This window comes from Tachyglossus aculeatus, chromosome 17, assembly GCF_015852505.1.
Source record: "Tachyglossus aculeatus isolate mTacAcu1 chromosome 17, mTacAcu1.pri, whole genome shotgun sequence".
NCBI classification, from domain to species: Eukaryota; Metazoa; Chordata; class Mammalia; order Monotremata; family Tachyglossidae; genus Tachyglossus; species Tachyglossus aculeatus.
In genome coordinates, this window is record NC_052082.1 from 9,807,828 (window position 1) to 9,822,518 (window position 14,691).

Sequence of the window (14,691 nt, forward strand, 5' to 3'; positions counted from 1 at the left end):
TCCGCCAACTGTCAGCTGGGTGACTTTGGGCAACACTTCTCTATGCCTCAGTTACCTCATCTGTAAAATGGGGATTAACTTTTAGACTGTGAGCCCACTGTTGGGTAGGGACTGTCTCTATATGTTGCCAACTTGTACTTCCCAAGCGCTTAGTACAGTGCTCTGTACACAGTAAGCGCTCAATAAATATGATTGATTGATTGATTGATTGATTAACACTGTGAGCCCCCCCATGGGACAACCTGATCACCTTGTAACCTCCCCAGCGCTTAGAACAGTGCTTTGCACATAGTAAGTGCTTAACGAATACCATCATTATTATTATTATTATTGTTATAACTTAAACTGGGAGGCCCATGTGGTCCCCCAGCGCTTGGCACGCAAGTGCTTAACAAATATTATTATTATTATTATTATTATTATTATTATTATTATTATTAATGATAATAATAAGCCCCACAGCCTCCCTGGCTGATTCAGTGTCCCCATGATAATTGCTCCATTGCTTCTTGGGTATTAGCTACGTCTACCGGCGGGCCCATGGTTAAAGCACATCACCGTGACTCAGTGGAAAGAGCCCGGGCTTGGTAGTCAAAGGTCATGGGTTCAAATCCCGGCTCCGCCACATGTCTGCTGTGTGACCTTGGGTAAGTCACTTAACTTCTCTGAGCCTCAGTTCCCTCATCTGGAAAATGGGGATTAAGACTGTGAGCCCCACATGGGACAACCTCGTTACCTTGTTTCCCCTCCCCGGCGCTTAGAACAGTGCTTTGCACATAGTAAGCGCTTAACAAATGCCATCATTATTATTATTATTATCACCCTGGATTACTCTGAATAAAAAAAAATTGTGGTGCTAAGCACGTGTTATGTGCCAGGCACTGTGCTAAGCACTGTACAGTCAAATCCCCCTTTTAGACTGTGAGCCCACTGTTGGGTAGGGACTGTCTCTATATGTTGCCAATTTGTACTTCCCAAGCGCTTAGTACAGTGCTCTGCACATAGTAAGCGCTCAATAAATCCGATTGATGATGATGATCAGATTCAGTCCCTGCCCCATGTGGCATTCTCAGTCCAAGGGGGAGGGAGACAACGCTTTGACCCTCATTTTACAGGTGAGGAAACTCAGGCCCAGGGGTGGAGGGACTTGGCCGAAGACACAGAGCCAGGCAAGCGGCAGAGCCGGGAGCAGAACTCAGATCCGTCGATTCCCAGTCCTGCCAATTCCCAATCCCGCGTTCTTTCCTCTAGGCCACGCCGCTGTGCTCCTCTTGTCCTGGGAGGGAGGTAATGATGAGTCGACACACTGCTATCCTGGAAAATATTCAGTAGCGTCTAACCAAAGTTGCACAACAGCCAAGGGAGATTAAGTGGGAGGCCCAGAAGCTGACTGTCAGCACACTCCAGAGAAATTGGGAATGAAACAATCTAAAAAGTGTACAGGTCAGTCAGGTCATGAGTTCTAATCCCGGCTCCGCCACTTATCGGCTGTGTGACTTCGGGCAAGTCACTTAACTTCTCTGTGCCTCAGTTACCTCATCTGTAAAATGGGGACCAAGATTGTGAGCCCCACGTGGGACAACCTGATCACCTTGTATCCCCCCCAGCACTTAAAACCGTGCTTTGCACATAGTAAATGCTTAACAAATACCATAATTATTATTAGTAGTATTATTATCATTATTATCATTATCATTATTATTATTATTATTATCACAGCAGGGAAGCAACGTGGCCTAGTGGATAGAGCACAGACCCAGAAGTGAGAAGGACCTGCTCCCAGCTCCGCCACTTGTCTGCTGGGTGACCTTGGGCAAGTCACTTCTAGACTGTAAGCTCATTATGGGCAGGGAATGTCACTGTTTATTGTTGCATTGTACTTTCCCAAGCACTTAGTACAGTGCTCTCCACACAGTAAGCCTCAATAAATACGATTGAATGAACTTCACTTCTCTGAGCCTCAGGCACCTCAACTGTAAAATGGGGATTAAAGATGTGAGCCCCATGTGGGACAGGGACCCTATCCAAGACCGTCTCTCTATGTTGCCAACTTGTACTACCCAAGTGCTTAGTACAGTGCTCTGCACACAGTAAGCACTCAATAAATATGGTTGAATGAATGAATGAATTAGCTTGAATCGATCCCAGCGCTTCGAACAGTGTTTGACATGAGGTAAGCGTTTAACAAATACCATCACTATTATTATTATTATCACAGTGCTCTGCATATAGTAAGTACTCAGTAAGTAATAATAATAATAATGATGGTATTTGTTAACACTGTTCTAAGCGCCGGGGGAGATACAAGGAATTCAGGTTGTCCCACGTGGGGCTCACAGTCGTCATCCCAATTTTCCAGATGCGGTAACTGAGGCCCAGAGAAGTGAAGTGACTTGCCCCAAGTCACCCAGCTGACGAGTGGCGGAGCCAGGATTAGAACCCACTACCTCTGACTCCCAAGCCCGGGCTCTTGCCCCTAAGCCACGCTGCTTCTTGATTGGGTTTAAACCTTTAAGCCCGTGTTGTCCAGTTTTTAAGGGGCACCTCAATAAACAAGAATCATTTCGACTGCTAATAATAATAAGGATGGTATATATCAATCAATCAATCGTATTTATTGAGCGCTTACTGTGTGCAGAGCACTGTACTAAGAGCTTGGGAAGTACAAGTTGGCAACATATAGAGACAGTCCCTACCCAACAGTGGGCTCACAGTCTAAAAGTGGGAGACAGAGAACAAAACCAAACATACTAACAAAATAAAATAAATAGAATAGATATGTACAAGTAAAATGAATAAATAAATAGAATAGTACTTATCAAAGTATCTTCCAGAGAGCTGACCAATCATTCATTCATTCAACCGATGGTATTTATCGAGTGCTTACTATCTGCAGAGCATTGTACTAAGCACTTGGGAGAGTCCAATAGACAAAAGAGTTAGAAGGCATATTCCCTGCCCACACAAACTTACAATTTAGAGGGAGCAATGCAGGTATGCCTTGATCCTGAGGGAAGGCCAATTATATATATTTAGCATTCAGTCTGTACCAAGGGCAGAGCTAAACTCAGGGATGGAGGATAATCAACTAGGACACGGTTCCTGTCCCACCCGAAGTTCACGGTCCGAGGAGAAAGAGCAGGTATCGTTCTCGTCATTTTACAGATGAGGACACCGAGGCCTAAAGAGGCCAAATGACTTGTCTCAGGTCACGGAGCAGGTAAGGGGCAGAGCCGGGATTAGAACCCAGGTCTCCCGACTCCTCACCCTGGGCTCTTCCCACCAGGGCATGATGGACTCGATCGTTCGAGGGCTTCTTTTTGTTTTGGAATGAAAAATAACCTAATGGGAGGACAATCAGCAAACATCAAGTGACCCATTTTGGTTACAAATGAAGCCGAAATGCAGTTACTTGTGGTAGGTGTCTATTAAATGTGTCTCTGAAGAGACCGTTCAATGAAAAGGGCATGTTTGATTGGCCGCGTGCTCTAGCTGCCCCCCTCTAGACTGTGAGCTCCTTGTGGCTGGGGAATGTCTCCCAAGCGCTTAGTACAGTGCTCTGTACCCTCTAGATGAAAGCTCATTGTGGGCAGGGAATGTGTCTGTTGATTGTTTTATTGTACTTTCCCAAGCTCTTAAAGAGAACTGCATGGATCAGTGGAAAGAGCCCTGGCTTTGGAGTCAGAGGTCATGGGTTCAAATCCCAGCTCCGCCATCTGTCAGCCATGTGACTTTGGGCAAGTCTCTTCACTTCTCTGTGCCTCAGTTACCTCATCTGGAAAATGGGGATGAAGACTGTGAGCCCCCTGTGGGCCAGCCTGATCACCTTGTATCCCCATCATCAATCGTATTTATTGAGCGCTTACTGTGTGCAGAGCACTGTACTAAGCGCTTGGGAAGTACAAGTTGGCAACATATAGAGACAGTCCCTACCCAACAGTGGGCTCACAGTCTATCCTTGTATCCTTGTATCCTCCCCAGTGCTTAGAACAGTGCTTTGCACATTGTAAGCGCTTAATAAATGCCATTATTATTATTAACAGTGCTCTGCACACAGTAAGTGCTCAATAAATGCTACTGAACGAATGAATGAAAGAAAGAGTAAGCTGTCAGTAAATACCATGGATTGATTCTAACTCTCAGTCATCGCTTTCTTTATCTCAAGGCATCGAAACCTTTGGGAAAAACGTGGTGGTGGCCGGAAGATCAAAGAACGTTGGGATGCCCATCTCTATGCTGTTGCACACGGATGGAGATCACGAACGGCCCGGAGGTAGGTATCTTCATGAGGATATACAATAATAATAATGATGATGATATTTGTTAAGCGCTTACTATGTGCGAGGCACTGTGCTAAGCTCTGGGGTGGATACAGGCCAAACAGGTTGGACACAATCCCTGTCACCTGGGCGACTCAGTGTCTCAATCCCCATTTTCCGGATGAGGTAACTGAGGCTCAGAGAAGTGAGACTGGAGGGAGGGAGGGAAGATGAGATGGAGGGAGGGAAGAAGAGATGAAAGGAGGGAGGAAGAGTCAGGAGGGAGAGAGGAAGGGGCTGGAGAGAGGGAGGGAGGGAGGAGACCAACAATAATATCAATAAATTACAGATAAGTATCAAAGTGTTATGGGGCTGGGCCGGGGGGATGAATAAAGGATGCAAATAATAATCATTCATTCATTCAGTCCTATTTAGTGAGCGCTTACTGTGTGCAGAGCACTGTACTAAGTGCTTGGGAAGTACATCGAGAGACGGTCCCTACCCAACAACGGTAATAATGGCATTTATGGCACCTGTATATATGTATGTGTATATATATATATATATATATATATATATATATATATATATATATATATGTATATATATATATATATATGTTTGTATGTATTTATTACTCTATTTTATTTGTACACATTTATTCTATTTATTTTATTTTGTTAATATGTTTTGTTTTGTTCTCTGTCTCCCCCTTCTAGACTGTGAGCCCACTGTTGGGTAGGGGCCGTCTCTATGTGTTGCCAACTTGTACTTCCCAAGCGCTTAGTCCAGTGCTCTGCACACAGTAAGCGCTCAATAAATACGATTGATTGATTGGTTGATTGATTGAAGCGACTAACCCAAGGTCACACAGCAGACAAGTGGCGACCCTGCAGAATCGGTGGTCGGTTCCCATCCTTCCTCAGCCGAGGGGGCCGAGGAGAAACCCGAGCTCCTTTCTCTCCCGTTGCCACTTGGGCTCATCAATCAAGCAATCGTATTTATTGAGCGCTTACTGTGTGCAGAGCACTGGACTAAGCGCTTGGGAAGTACAAGTTGGCAACATATAGAGACAGTCCCTACCCAACAGTGGACTTGGGCTCATAAAATCCGCCGCCCTCCCCATCCCTCCAGCGCCGTCCCCTCCCATCTTCAGCCGGTCTCCCAGGTAAACAGACACACCTTAGCCAGGCCTGCCGTGCCCAGGCGGGTGTTCCCGATTCCGGCATTCCGGACCGTGTGAGGGACGATTGAGGGGGACAACACTGGAAATTGGAGAGAGATAGAGAGAGAAACCTGTCAGGTATCGGTGGGAAACACAAAGACCTTGTGGGAGGTTGGGAGACTTGCCCGAGGTCACACATTAGGCAAGAAGCGAGGCCGGGATTGGAACCCAGATCTCCCGACTCCCAAGCCCGGGAGGTTCTTCTCCCTCCGGAGAGGCCTGTGAGGGTCTTCCTAGACAGACCAGGTGGATCATGGACCATCACAATCATAATAATTGTGATAATAATGATAATAATCATAATAATTCTAGACGGTGAGCCCACTGTTGGGTAGGGACCGTCTCTATATGTTGCCAACTTGTACTTCCCAAGCGCTTAGTCCAGTGCTCTGCACACAGTAAGCGCTCAATAAATACGATTGAATGAATGAATGAATAATAACTATGATGATGATGACGATGGTATTAAGCGCTTACTATGTGCCAAGCTCCGTTCTAATCGTTGGGGTAATAATAATAATAATAATAATGGCATTTATTAAGTGCTTACTATGTGCAAAGCACTGTTCTAAGCGCTGGGGAGGTTACAAGGTGATCAGGTTGTCCCACAGGGGGCTCGCAGTCTCAAGCCCCATTTTACAGATGAGGGAACTGAGACACAGAGAAGTGAAAGTGACTTGCCCAAAGTCACACAGCTGACAAGCGGAGCCTGGATTTGAACCCATGACCTCTGACTCCCAAGCCCGGGCTCTTTCCACTGAGCCATGCTGCTTCATCCGGCTCCACCACTTGTCTGCTGTGTGACCTTGGGCAAGTCACTTCACCGGGCCTCGGCTACCACATCTGTAAAATGGGGATTGAGACTGTGAGCCCCACATGGGACAGGGACTGTGTCTAACTTGATTTACTTGCATAATAATAATAATAATGATGGCATTTGTTAAGTGCTTACTATGTGAACGCGTGGCTCAGTGGAAAGAGCTCGGGCTTTGGAGTCAGAGGTCGTGGGTTCCAATCCCGGCTCCGCCACTTGTCAGCTGTGTGACTTTGGACAAGTCACTTCACTTCTCTGGGCCTCAGTTACCTCATCTGTAAAATGGGGATGAAGACTGTGAGCCCCATGTGGGACAACCTGATTACCTCGTATCTATCCCAGCGCTTAGAGCAGTGCTTTGCACATAGTAAGCGCTTAACAAATACCAACATTATAATAATTATTATTATTATGTGCAAGGCACTGTTCTAAGCGCTGGGGAGGATACAAGGTGATCAGGCTGTCCTACGTGGGGCTCACAGCCTTCATCCCCATTTTACAGATGAGGGAACTGAGGCCCAGAGAAGTGAAGTGACTTGCCCAGAGTCACACAGCTGACAAGTGGCGGAGCCAGGATTTGATCCAGCGCTTAGAACAGTGCTTTGCAATAGTAAGCGCTTAATAAATGCCATTAAAAAAAAAAAAAAACCATGACCTCTGACTCCCAAGCCTGTGCTCTTTCCATTAAGCCACACTGCTTCCACCCCGGCGCTTAGTACGGTGCCTGGCACTTAGGAAGCACTTACCAAATAGGATCATTATTATTCAGCGCTTAGAACAGTGCTTTGCACATAGTAAGTTCTTAATAAATGCCGTCATTATTATTATTATTATTATTATTATTATTATTATTATTATTATTATTTCCCTCTCTGTGTGTCCATTAGGGAGTGCACTGCCCCCTTCCTATTCAACTAGCCAAACTCAGTGCTGGGAACTGGAAACTGGAACCAAAAATCAGGAACCTGAGCAGTTTTCCCTCCCTCTCGCTCTCTGTTTGTCGGAGTTTAGTTCTCCTCACTAAGCTCCTTTGTTTCGTCCTTTTCTTCCTACACCCTGGACTGTCTGCTCTGGTCTCTTCCCCTCTTAATTCGGGAAGCAGTGTGGCCTAGTGGCTAAGAGCCCTGGCCTGGGATTCAAAGGCCCTGGGTTCTAATTCCAATTCTGCCACTTGTCTGCTGGGTGACCTCAGGCAAGTTAGGTTTCACTTCCGTGGATCTCAGTTTCCTGATCTGTGAAATGGGGATTCCATACCCGTTGTCCCTCCTGCTCGGACTGTGAGCTACTGGTGGGACAGGGGCTGTGTCTAGTAAGTGCTCCATAAATTCATTCAATCGTATTTATTGAGCACTTACTGTGTGCAGAGCACTGTACAAAGTGCTTTATGTACATAAATATATGTACATGTATACGTACATTTTATTACTTATGCACATTTTATGTACATAAATGTACCTAAAATCCATAAATGTGATTGGTTATTATGGTGCTTGGCACATAGTACGCACTTACCAAATGCCACAGTTATATTAATAATAATAATTAGTAGTAATTTCTCTCCTTTATCCTTTCAGTTACCCTTTCTTCTCTCCCCTGGCAGGCACTTTCATCTCTATTTCCCCTTCTAGTTTCTCCTCTCTCTCCTCTTGGCTTCCAAACCCTACCCCTGTTTGAAGGGACACCGTGTTTTAATCAATCAATCGTATTTATTGAGCGCTTACTGTGTGCAGAGCACTGTACTAAGCGCTTGGGAAGTACAAGGAATGCAGTGCCTAGAGTTAGGAGAACCAAATTCTAGTCCCAACTCTGCCACCGGCCTGCTGCGTGAATTCAGGCAAGTCTCTGGACCTCAGTTTCCTCATCCGTAAAATGGGGCTACCTGTCCCTACTTATCACTACAGTTGTTATTATTTTGTTCCCCCTAACTCTTCCCTGTCTCCACTCGTCTTATTTATTTCCTCCACTTCTGGGTCCTATTTTGCCTCTCTCCCCTGGGGCATCCTCTTCTTTCCCTGTCCATCTTACATTCATCATTTCATTCATTTCATTCATTGTACATAGTTATTGCTCTATTTATTTATTTTACTTGTACATATCTATTCTATTTATATTATTTTGTTAGTATGTTTGGTCTTGTTCTCTGTCTCCCCCTTCTAGACTGTGAGCCCACTGTTGGGTAGGGACTGTCTCTAGATGTTGCCAGCTTGTACTTCCCAAGCGCTTAGTACAGTGCCCTGCACACAGTAAGCACTCAATAAATACGATTGATTGATGATTGACCGTCTCTATATGTTAATAATATGTTTGGTTTTGTTCTCTGTCTCCCCCTTCTAGACTGTGAACCCACTGTTGGGAAGGGACTGTCTCTAGATGTTGCCAGCTTGTACTTCCCAAACGCTTAGTACAGTGCTCTGCACACAGTAAGCGCTCAATAAATACGATTGATTGATTGATTGATTGATCCCCATATGGGTCATTCTCATACGGGCATTCATTGAATGAATGAATAATGATAATAATGTTGGCGTTTGTTAAGCGCTCACTATGTGCCAAGCGCTGTTCTAAGCGCTGGGGCGTACAGCTGACAAGTGGAGGAGGCAGGATTAGAACCCACGACCCCTGGGGAATCCTCTTCTTTCCCTGTCCATCTTTCGTTCAGCCCCATATGGCTCATTCTCAGTCCAGTCTGTGTCATCCCTCTCTTCCCATTAACCCTCGATCCTCTTCCACTGAGGGCTAAATATATGACCTGGAGAAGCAGCGTGGCTCAGTAGAAAGAACCCGGGCTTTGGAGTCAGAGGTCATGGGTTCGAATCCCAGCACCACCGCATCTGCTGTGTGACCTTGGGCAAGTCACTTAACTTCTCTGTGCCTCAGTTACCTCATCTGTAAAATGGGGATGACGACTGTGAGCCCCACGCGGGACAACCTGATCACCTTGTATCCCCCCCAGTGCTTAGAACAGTGCTTTGCACATAGTAAGCGCTTAACAAATGCCATTATTATTATTATTATTATTTCCTTCTGTAAAGAATCCATCTCAGCTTGGGTACCCCCTCAGCTGCCTGCTGATTACCCAATCTACCCCTCCACCCTCAGAATCACAGCTCCTCGACACGCCCCTTGCCTGCTGTGTGACGTTAGACAAGTCACTTCACTTCTCTGTGCCTCAGTTTCCTCATCTGTAAAGTGGGGCTTCAATCCTACTCCTTCCAACTTAGACTGTGAGCCCCATATGGGATAGACTGAGCCCCCTCCTTTCTCTCCCCCTCGCCTTTCGCCCACCCTACCTCCTTCCCCTCCCCACAGCACCTGTATATATGTTTGGACAGATTTATTACTCTATTTATTTTACTTGTACATATTTACTCTTCTATTTATTTTATTTTGTTAATATGTTTTATTTTGTTGTCCATCTCCCCCCCTTCTAGACTGTGAGCCCATTGTTGGGTAGGGACCGTCTCTATAGGTTGCCAACTTGTACTTCCCAAGCAGTGCTCTGCACACAGTAAGTGCTCAATAAATATGACTGAATGAATGACAGGGACCCGATTGCCCTGTAACTATCCTAGCGCTTAGAGCAGTGCTTCCCACATAGTAGGCACTTAACAAGTACCATAATTATCACTACACTGAAGCAGCTCTGAAGAAACACCTTTAAAAGAAGCATTTCAGCTCCTCTACCACATCTGCACTCTTGGGCTTGTTTGGCTTGGAATTTCGCAACCTTTTTTTGCGCGTTCTGAGGTTTTAGATCTATTTGTTGCAATAAGCTCTGAGAAGTTACTGGATGTGTTTCCCAATCGGTGTACAAGAATGACAGGAACAATCGGAGATAAAGGAAGAACTTTCTGTATTGGAACCGTACGACTTTTGTCCGCATTTCAGGCCTCGTGCCCCGGTGTCATTAAAGCGCTTAGAGGTTGCCAGTGAAGCTTTCAGGACAGAGCGTGTTTTCCCAGAGGAAACACAGACTTGTTGACTGCTCACCCAGCGTCTTCAGTGTTTTGAGACCTGAAGTCATACCAGCAGAGGAGGGACGCTTTTCAAATAATAATGATAATAATAATGGTAGTATTTGTTAAGCCCTTATGATATGCCAAGGAGAGCTGGGTTAGACGCAACACAGTCAGATCGGAAACAGTCCCTGCCCTTCGTGGGACTTTCAGCCTAAGAGGAAGGTCGAAGAGGAATTTAATCCCCACTTGACTGATGAGGAAACTGAAGCAAAGAGAAGTTAAGTGACTTGCCTAAAGTCACACAGCAGGCAGGGGCCCTAGCCAGGATTAGAACTCAAGTCTACACCAGGCACACTGCTTACAATTAAAGTGTTTGGAGGACTGCACTTATTCATTAATAAATTCAATTGTATTTATTGAGCACTTCTGTGTGCCAAACACTGTACTAAGCACTTGGGAAGGTAAACTACAACAATAAGCAATGACATTACCTGTGCGCAGAGAGCTTACAGTCGCCTGTCCCGCCGTCAACCCCCGGTCCACGTCCTTCTCCTTTCTCCTTTTAGACTGTGAGCCCACTGTTGGGTAGGGACTGTCTCTATATGTTGCCAATTTGTACTTCCCAAGCGCTTAGTACAGTGCTCTGCACACAGTAAGTGCTCAATAAATACGATTGATTGATTGATTCTCCTGGCCTGGAATGCCCTCCCTCCACATTCCCTTCAAAGCCCTACTGAGAGCTCACCTTGCCTGCATTTTCTGGGCTGGTAAAATTTATCTGTGGATCCTCAAAGCTGTTAAATAGCAAGATTTCAAAATGATATTAGGGGTGAACTACCTAAGCTCCCAACCAACTAATGCCCTTTCGAAGATAACTGCTGTTTCTATGGTGTTTAGCCGCTTTGCTCGAGTTTCGAAATCGGAACCAGTAAGTTCCAGTGAGTTCTGTCGAGAAACTGTAGGTCTTCTCTCCGTATAGCCGATTGGCAGGTTTCAACACATAGGAATTGCCCCGTTTGTTAATGTCAGCATTCAGGCTCTGAAATCTTGAATGAACCTATATAATATATAGTCAGATTATATTATATTATATTATATTATATTATATTATATTATATTATATTATAATATTATTATATGTTATATTATATATTATATTGTATTATATTATATTATATGTTATATTATATTATATTATATTATGTTATACTATATTATATTGTATTATATTAGATTATGTTATATTGTATTGTATTATATTATATTATATTATATATTATACTATATTATATTATATTATGTTATATTATATTGTATTGTATTACACTATATATTATATTACTTATATTATGTTACAATATATTATAATATAGTAAATTATATATTCTATAATATATTATAGTATATTATATATAATTATATTTATAATATTCTATAATGTATTATAGTATATTTTATATAATTATATTTATAATATACTATATAATACTATAATGCTATATACTATATACTATATAATATATAATATCAATATAATATATAGTATATTGTATTATATTATATTATAGCTATTATATTATATTGATTTTATGATATTATAATGCATTGTAATATAGTATATTGTATATACTATGATGTATTATAGTATGTTATATATACTATAATATAGTATATATTATATATACTATATATATATTATATATACTATAATATATTGTAATATAGTATATTATATATGCTATATTATACTATACTATACTATATATACTATATTACTATATTATAGTATATGATCAGTTTAGTTCGGGTCAGCACAGAGTTTAGCTGAGTGTGTGTGGCGGAAGCTTGTGGCTCTATTTGAGTGAAGGATTGCAGGCTGGAAATTGGCCCAGCTGTATCAGTCAACCGATCGCTGGTATTCATTGAACCCTTACTATGTGTGGAACACTCTGCCAAGCACTTGGGAGAGTAATTATAACCGAGTTGCTAGATACATTCCCTGCCCAAAATGAGCTTGAATTGGGGGATTTCCAGTGGAAAGAGGTTTTGGTGGAACCAGGTTGGATGAATATTCTGGCCCATGAGAGGCGGAATTGTGGGAGCCCAGAGGAGCAGAGAAGCAGCGTGGCTCAGTGGAAAGAGCCCGGGCTTTGGAGTCAAAGGGCATGGGTTCAAATCCCAGCTCCGCCAATTGTCAGCTGTGTGACTTTGGGCAAGTCACTTAACTTCTCTGTGCCTCAGTTATGTCATCTGTAAAATGAGGATGAAGACTGTGAGCCCCCCATGGGACAACCTGATCACCTTGTAACCTCCGCAGTGCTTAGAACACTGCTTTGTACATAGTAAGTGCTTAATAAATGCCATTATTATTATTATTGTTCCATTTACTCCTTCCTTTCCGAGGTTTACAATTCCCAGAATCCTTTAAGAATTAATAATGATGGTATTTGTTAAGCGCTTACTATGTGCAAAGCACTGTTCTAAGAATTGAACCCTTTCACAAGGAAGTAAGACTAGCCAATAGGTGCCGTGGAAGAAGAGCTCAGTGAATCCTACAGAGAGCTCACCTCCTCCAAGAGGCGTTCCCACACTGATCCCCCTATTTCCTCTCCTCCTCCCCATCCCCCCACCCTACCTCCTTCCCCTCCCCACAGCACCTGGATAGATGTTTGTACAGATTTATTACTCTATTTATTTTACTTGTACATATTTACTATTCTATTTATTTTGTTAATGATGTACATCTAGCTTTATTTCCATTTGTTTTGACGACTTGACACCTGTCCACATGTTTTGTTTTGTTGTCTGTCTCCCCCTTCTAGACTGTGAGCCCATTGTTGGGTAGGGACCGTCTCTATATGTTGCTAACTTGTACTTCCCAAGCGCTTAGTACAGTGCTCTGCACACAGTAAGCGCTCAATAAATACGATTGAATGAATGAATGAATTAATCAGGCAGGGCTTTTTAAATCCAGGGGATGACTGCCCCCCACTCCAGGTTGACAGCTCTTTCTTTGAAGAGTTAAAAGATCAACATTTTGCTCTTCCCCAGAGCACGGGGGCTTTGATCAGTCACTCCCTTTATCTTTGATGGCTGTAAACTCGAGGTGAGCAGGGAACCTGCTCACCATGTTTGTCTATTGTACTCTCACAAACGCTTACTACAGTGCTCTGCATACCATTGATTGATTGATTGCCTCAAATTATAGATTGACACCACTGTGGCAGTGACCAGAGTCCGTGCCTATTTCCCTCTTGTATACTGTTTCCCAGCGCTTAGCACAGTGCTCCATCCCACAGCACTTACATCCATATCTGTAATTTATTTATGTATATTAATATCTGTCTCACCCTTTAGACTGTAAGCTCATTGTGGGCAGGGAATGTGTCTGTTGATTGTTATCTTGTACTCTCCCAAGCGCTTAGTACAGTCCTCTGCACACAGTAAGCGTTCAATAAATACAATTGAATGAATGAACATAGTCGATGCTATGTACATACAAGGCAGCTAAGCACCGTAGAGACACCAATTATCTTCTTAAGTTCATTCAGTTGTATGTATTGAGTGCTTACTGTGTGCAGAGTAATAATAATAATAATAATAATAATGGTATTTTTTAAGCACTTACTATGTACAAAGCACTGTTCTAAGCACTGGGGGGATACAAGGTGATCAGGTTGTCCCACATGGAGCTCACAATCTTAATCCACATTTTACAGATGAGGTAACTGAGGCACAGAGAAGTTGTGACTTGCCCAAAGTCATACAGCTGACACGTGGCGGAAGCGGGATCACAACCCACAATCTCTGACTCCCAAGCCATGTTCTTTCCACTACTAAGTGCTTGGAAAGTACAATTTGGCAGCAGATGGAGAGAGTCCCTTCCCAACAATGGGCTCACAGTCTAGAAAAGGACATTAGGTGGTTTGGAGCATCTGTAGTTCGCCCCAATATCGTTTTGAAACCTTGTTATTTAACAGTTTTGAAAATCCAAAGATAAATCTTAGCAGCCTGAGAAATGCAGGCGAAACCATTTCAGTGGCATTACTCCCATTAGCAATTTATTGACCTGTTCACTAAACCCCCTTTACTGAAAAGTATGGCACTAGATTTATCCTCTTTGTAGATACTATTCTTCTTCATCATCAGCTCTGTGGCATCTCCTGGTGCAATTAAAAGAGTGAATGTAATTACATTCTATCATACTTATCAGACTGAGTCACTTGATTTCTCTGCCTTTCTTGGGGCCGTGAGTCGATGAAGTTGTCATCCTGGCTGTTGAGATCGGGTGTGTTCCTCTGTCCACACACCTCTCCCAGAGACTTTTCCCCGCATCATTCCCTCAGCAGCATCCAAGATGAGAGGGGACAGTTCTGAGATGAAAAAGGAGGAGGATGGTGACTGAGAAGAATGAATAGGCAGACATGACATCAT

General features: G+C 43.4%; 1 protein-coding gene across 2 annotated transcripts in view; it reads left to right on the forward strand.

Annotated features, from left to right (window-relative positions):
* The window catches only part of MTHFD2L (methylenetetrahydrofolate dehydrogenase (NADP+ dependent) 2 like), a 69,882-nt gene that overhangs the window by 11,622 nt on the left and 43,569 nt on the right, over window positions 1-14,691 (forward strand). For both annotated transcript variants that reach the window (XM_038759303.1, XM_038759304.1), the window contains exon 5: window positions 4,166-4,273. In XM_038759303.1, the coding sequence (XP_038615231.1) occupies window positions 4,166-4,273 (108 nt within the window). The remainder of the gene's footprint in view (window positions 1-4,165; window positions 4,274-14,691) is intronic.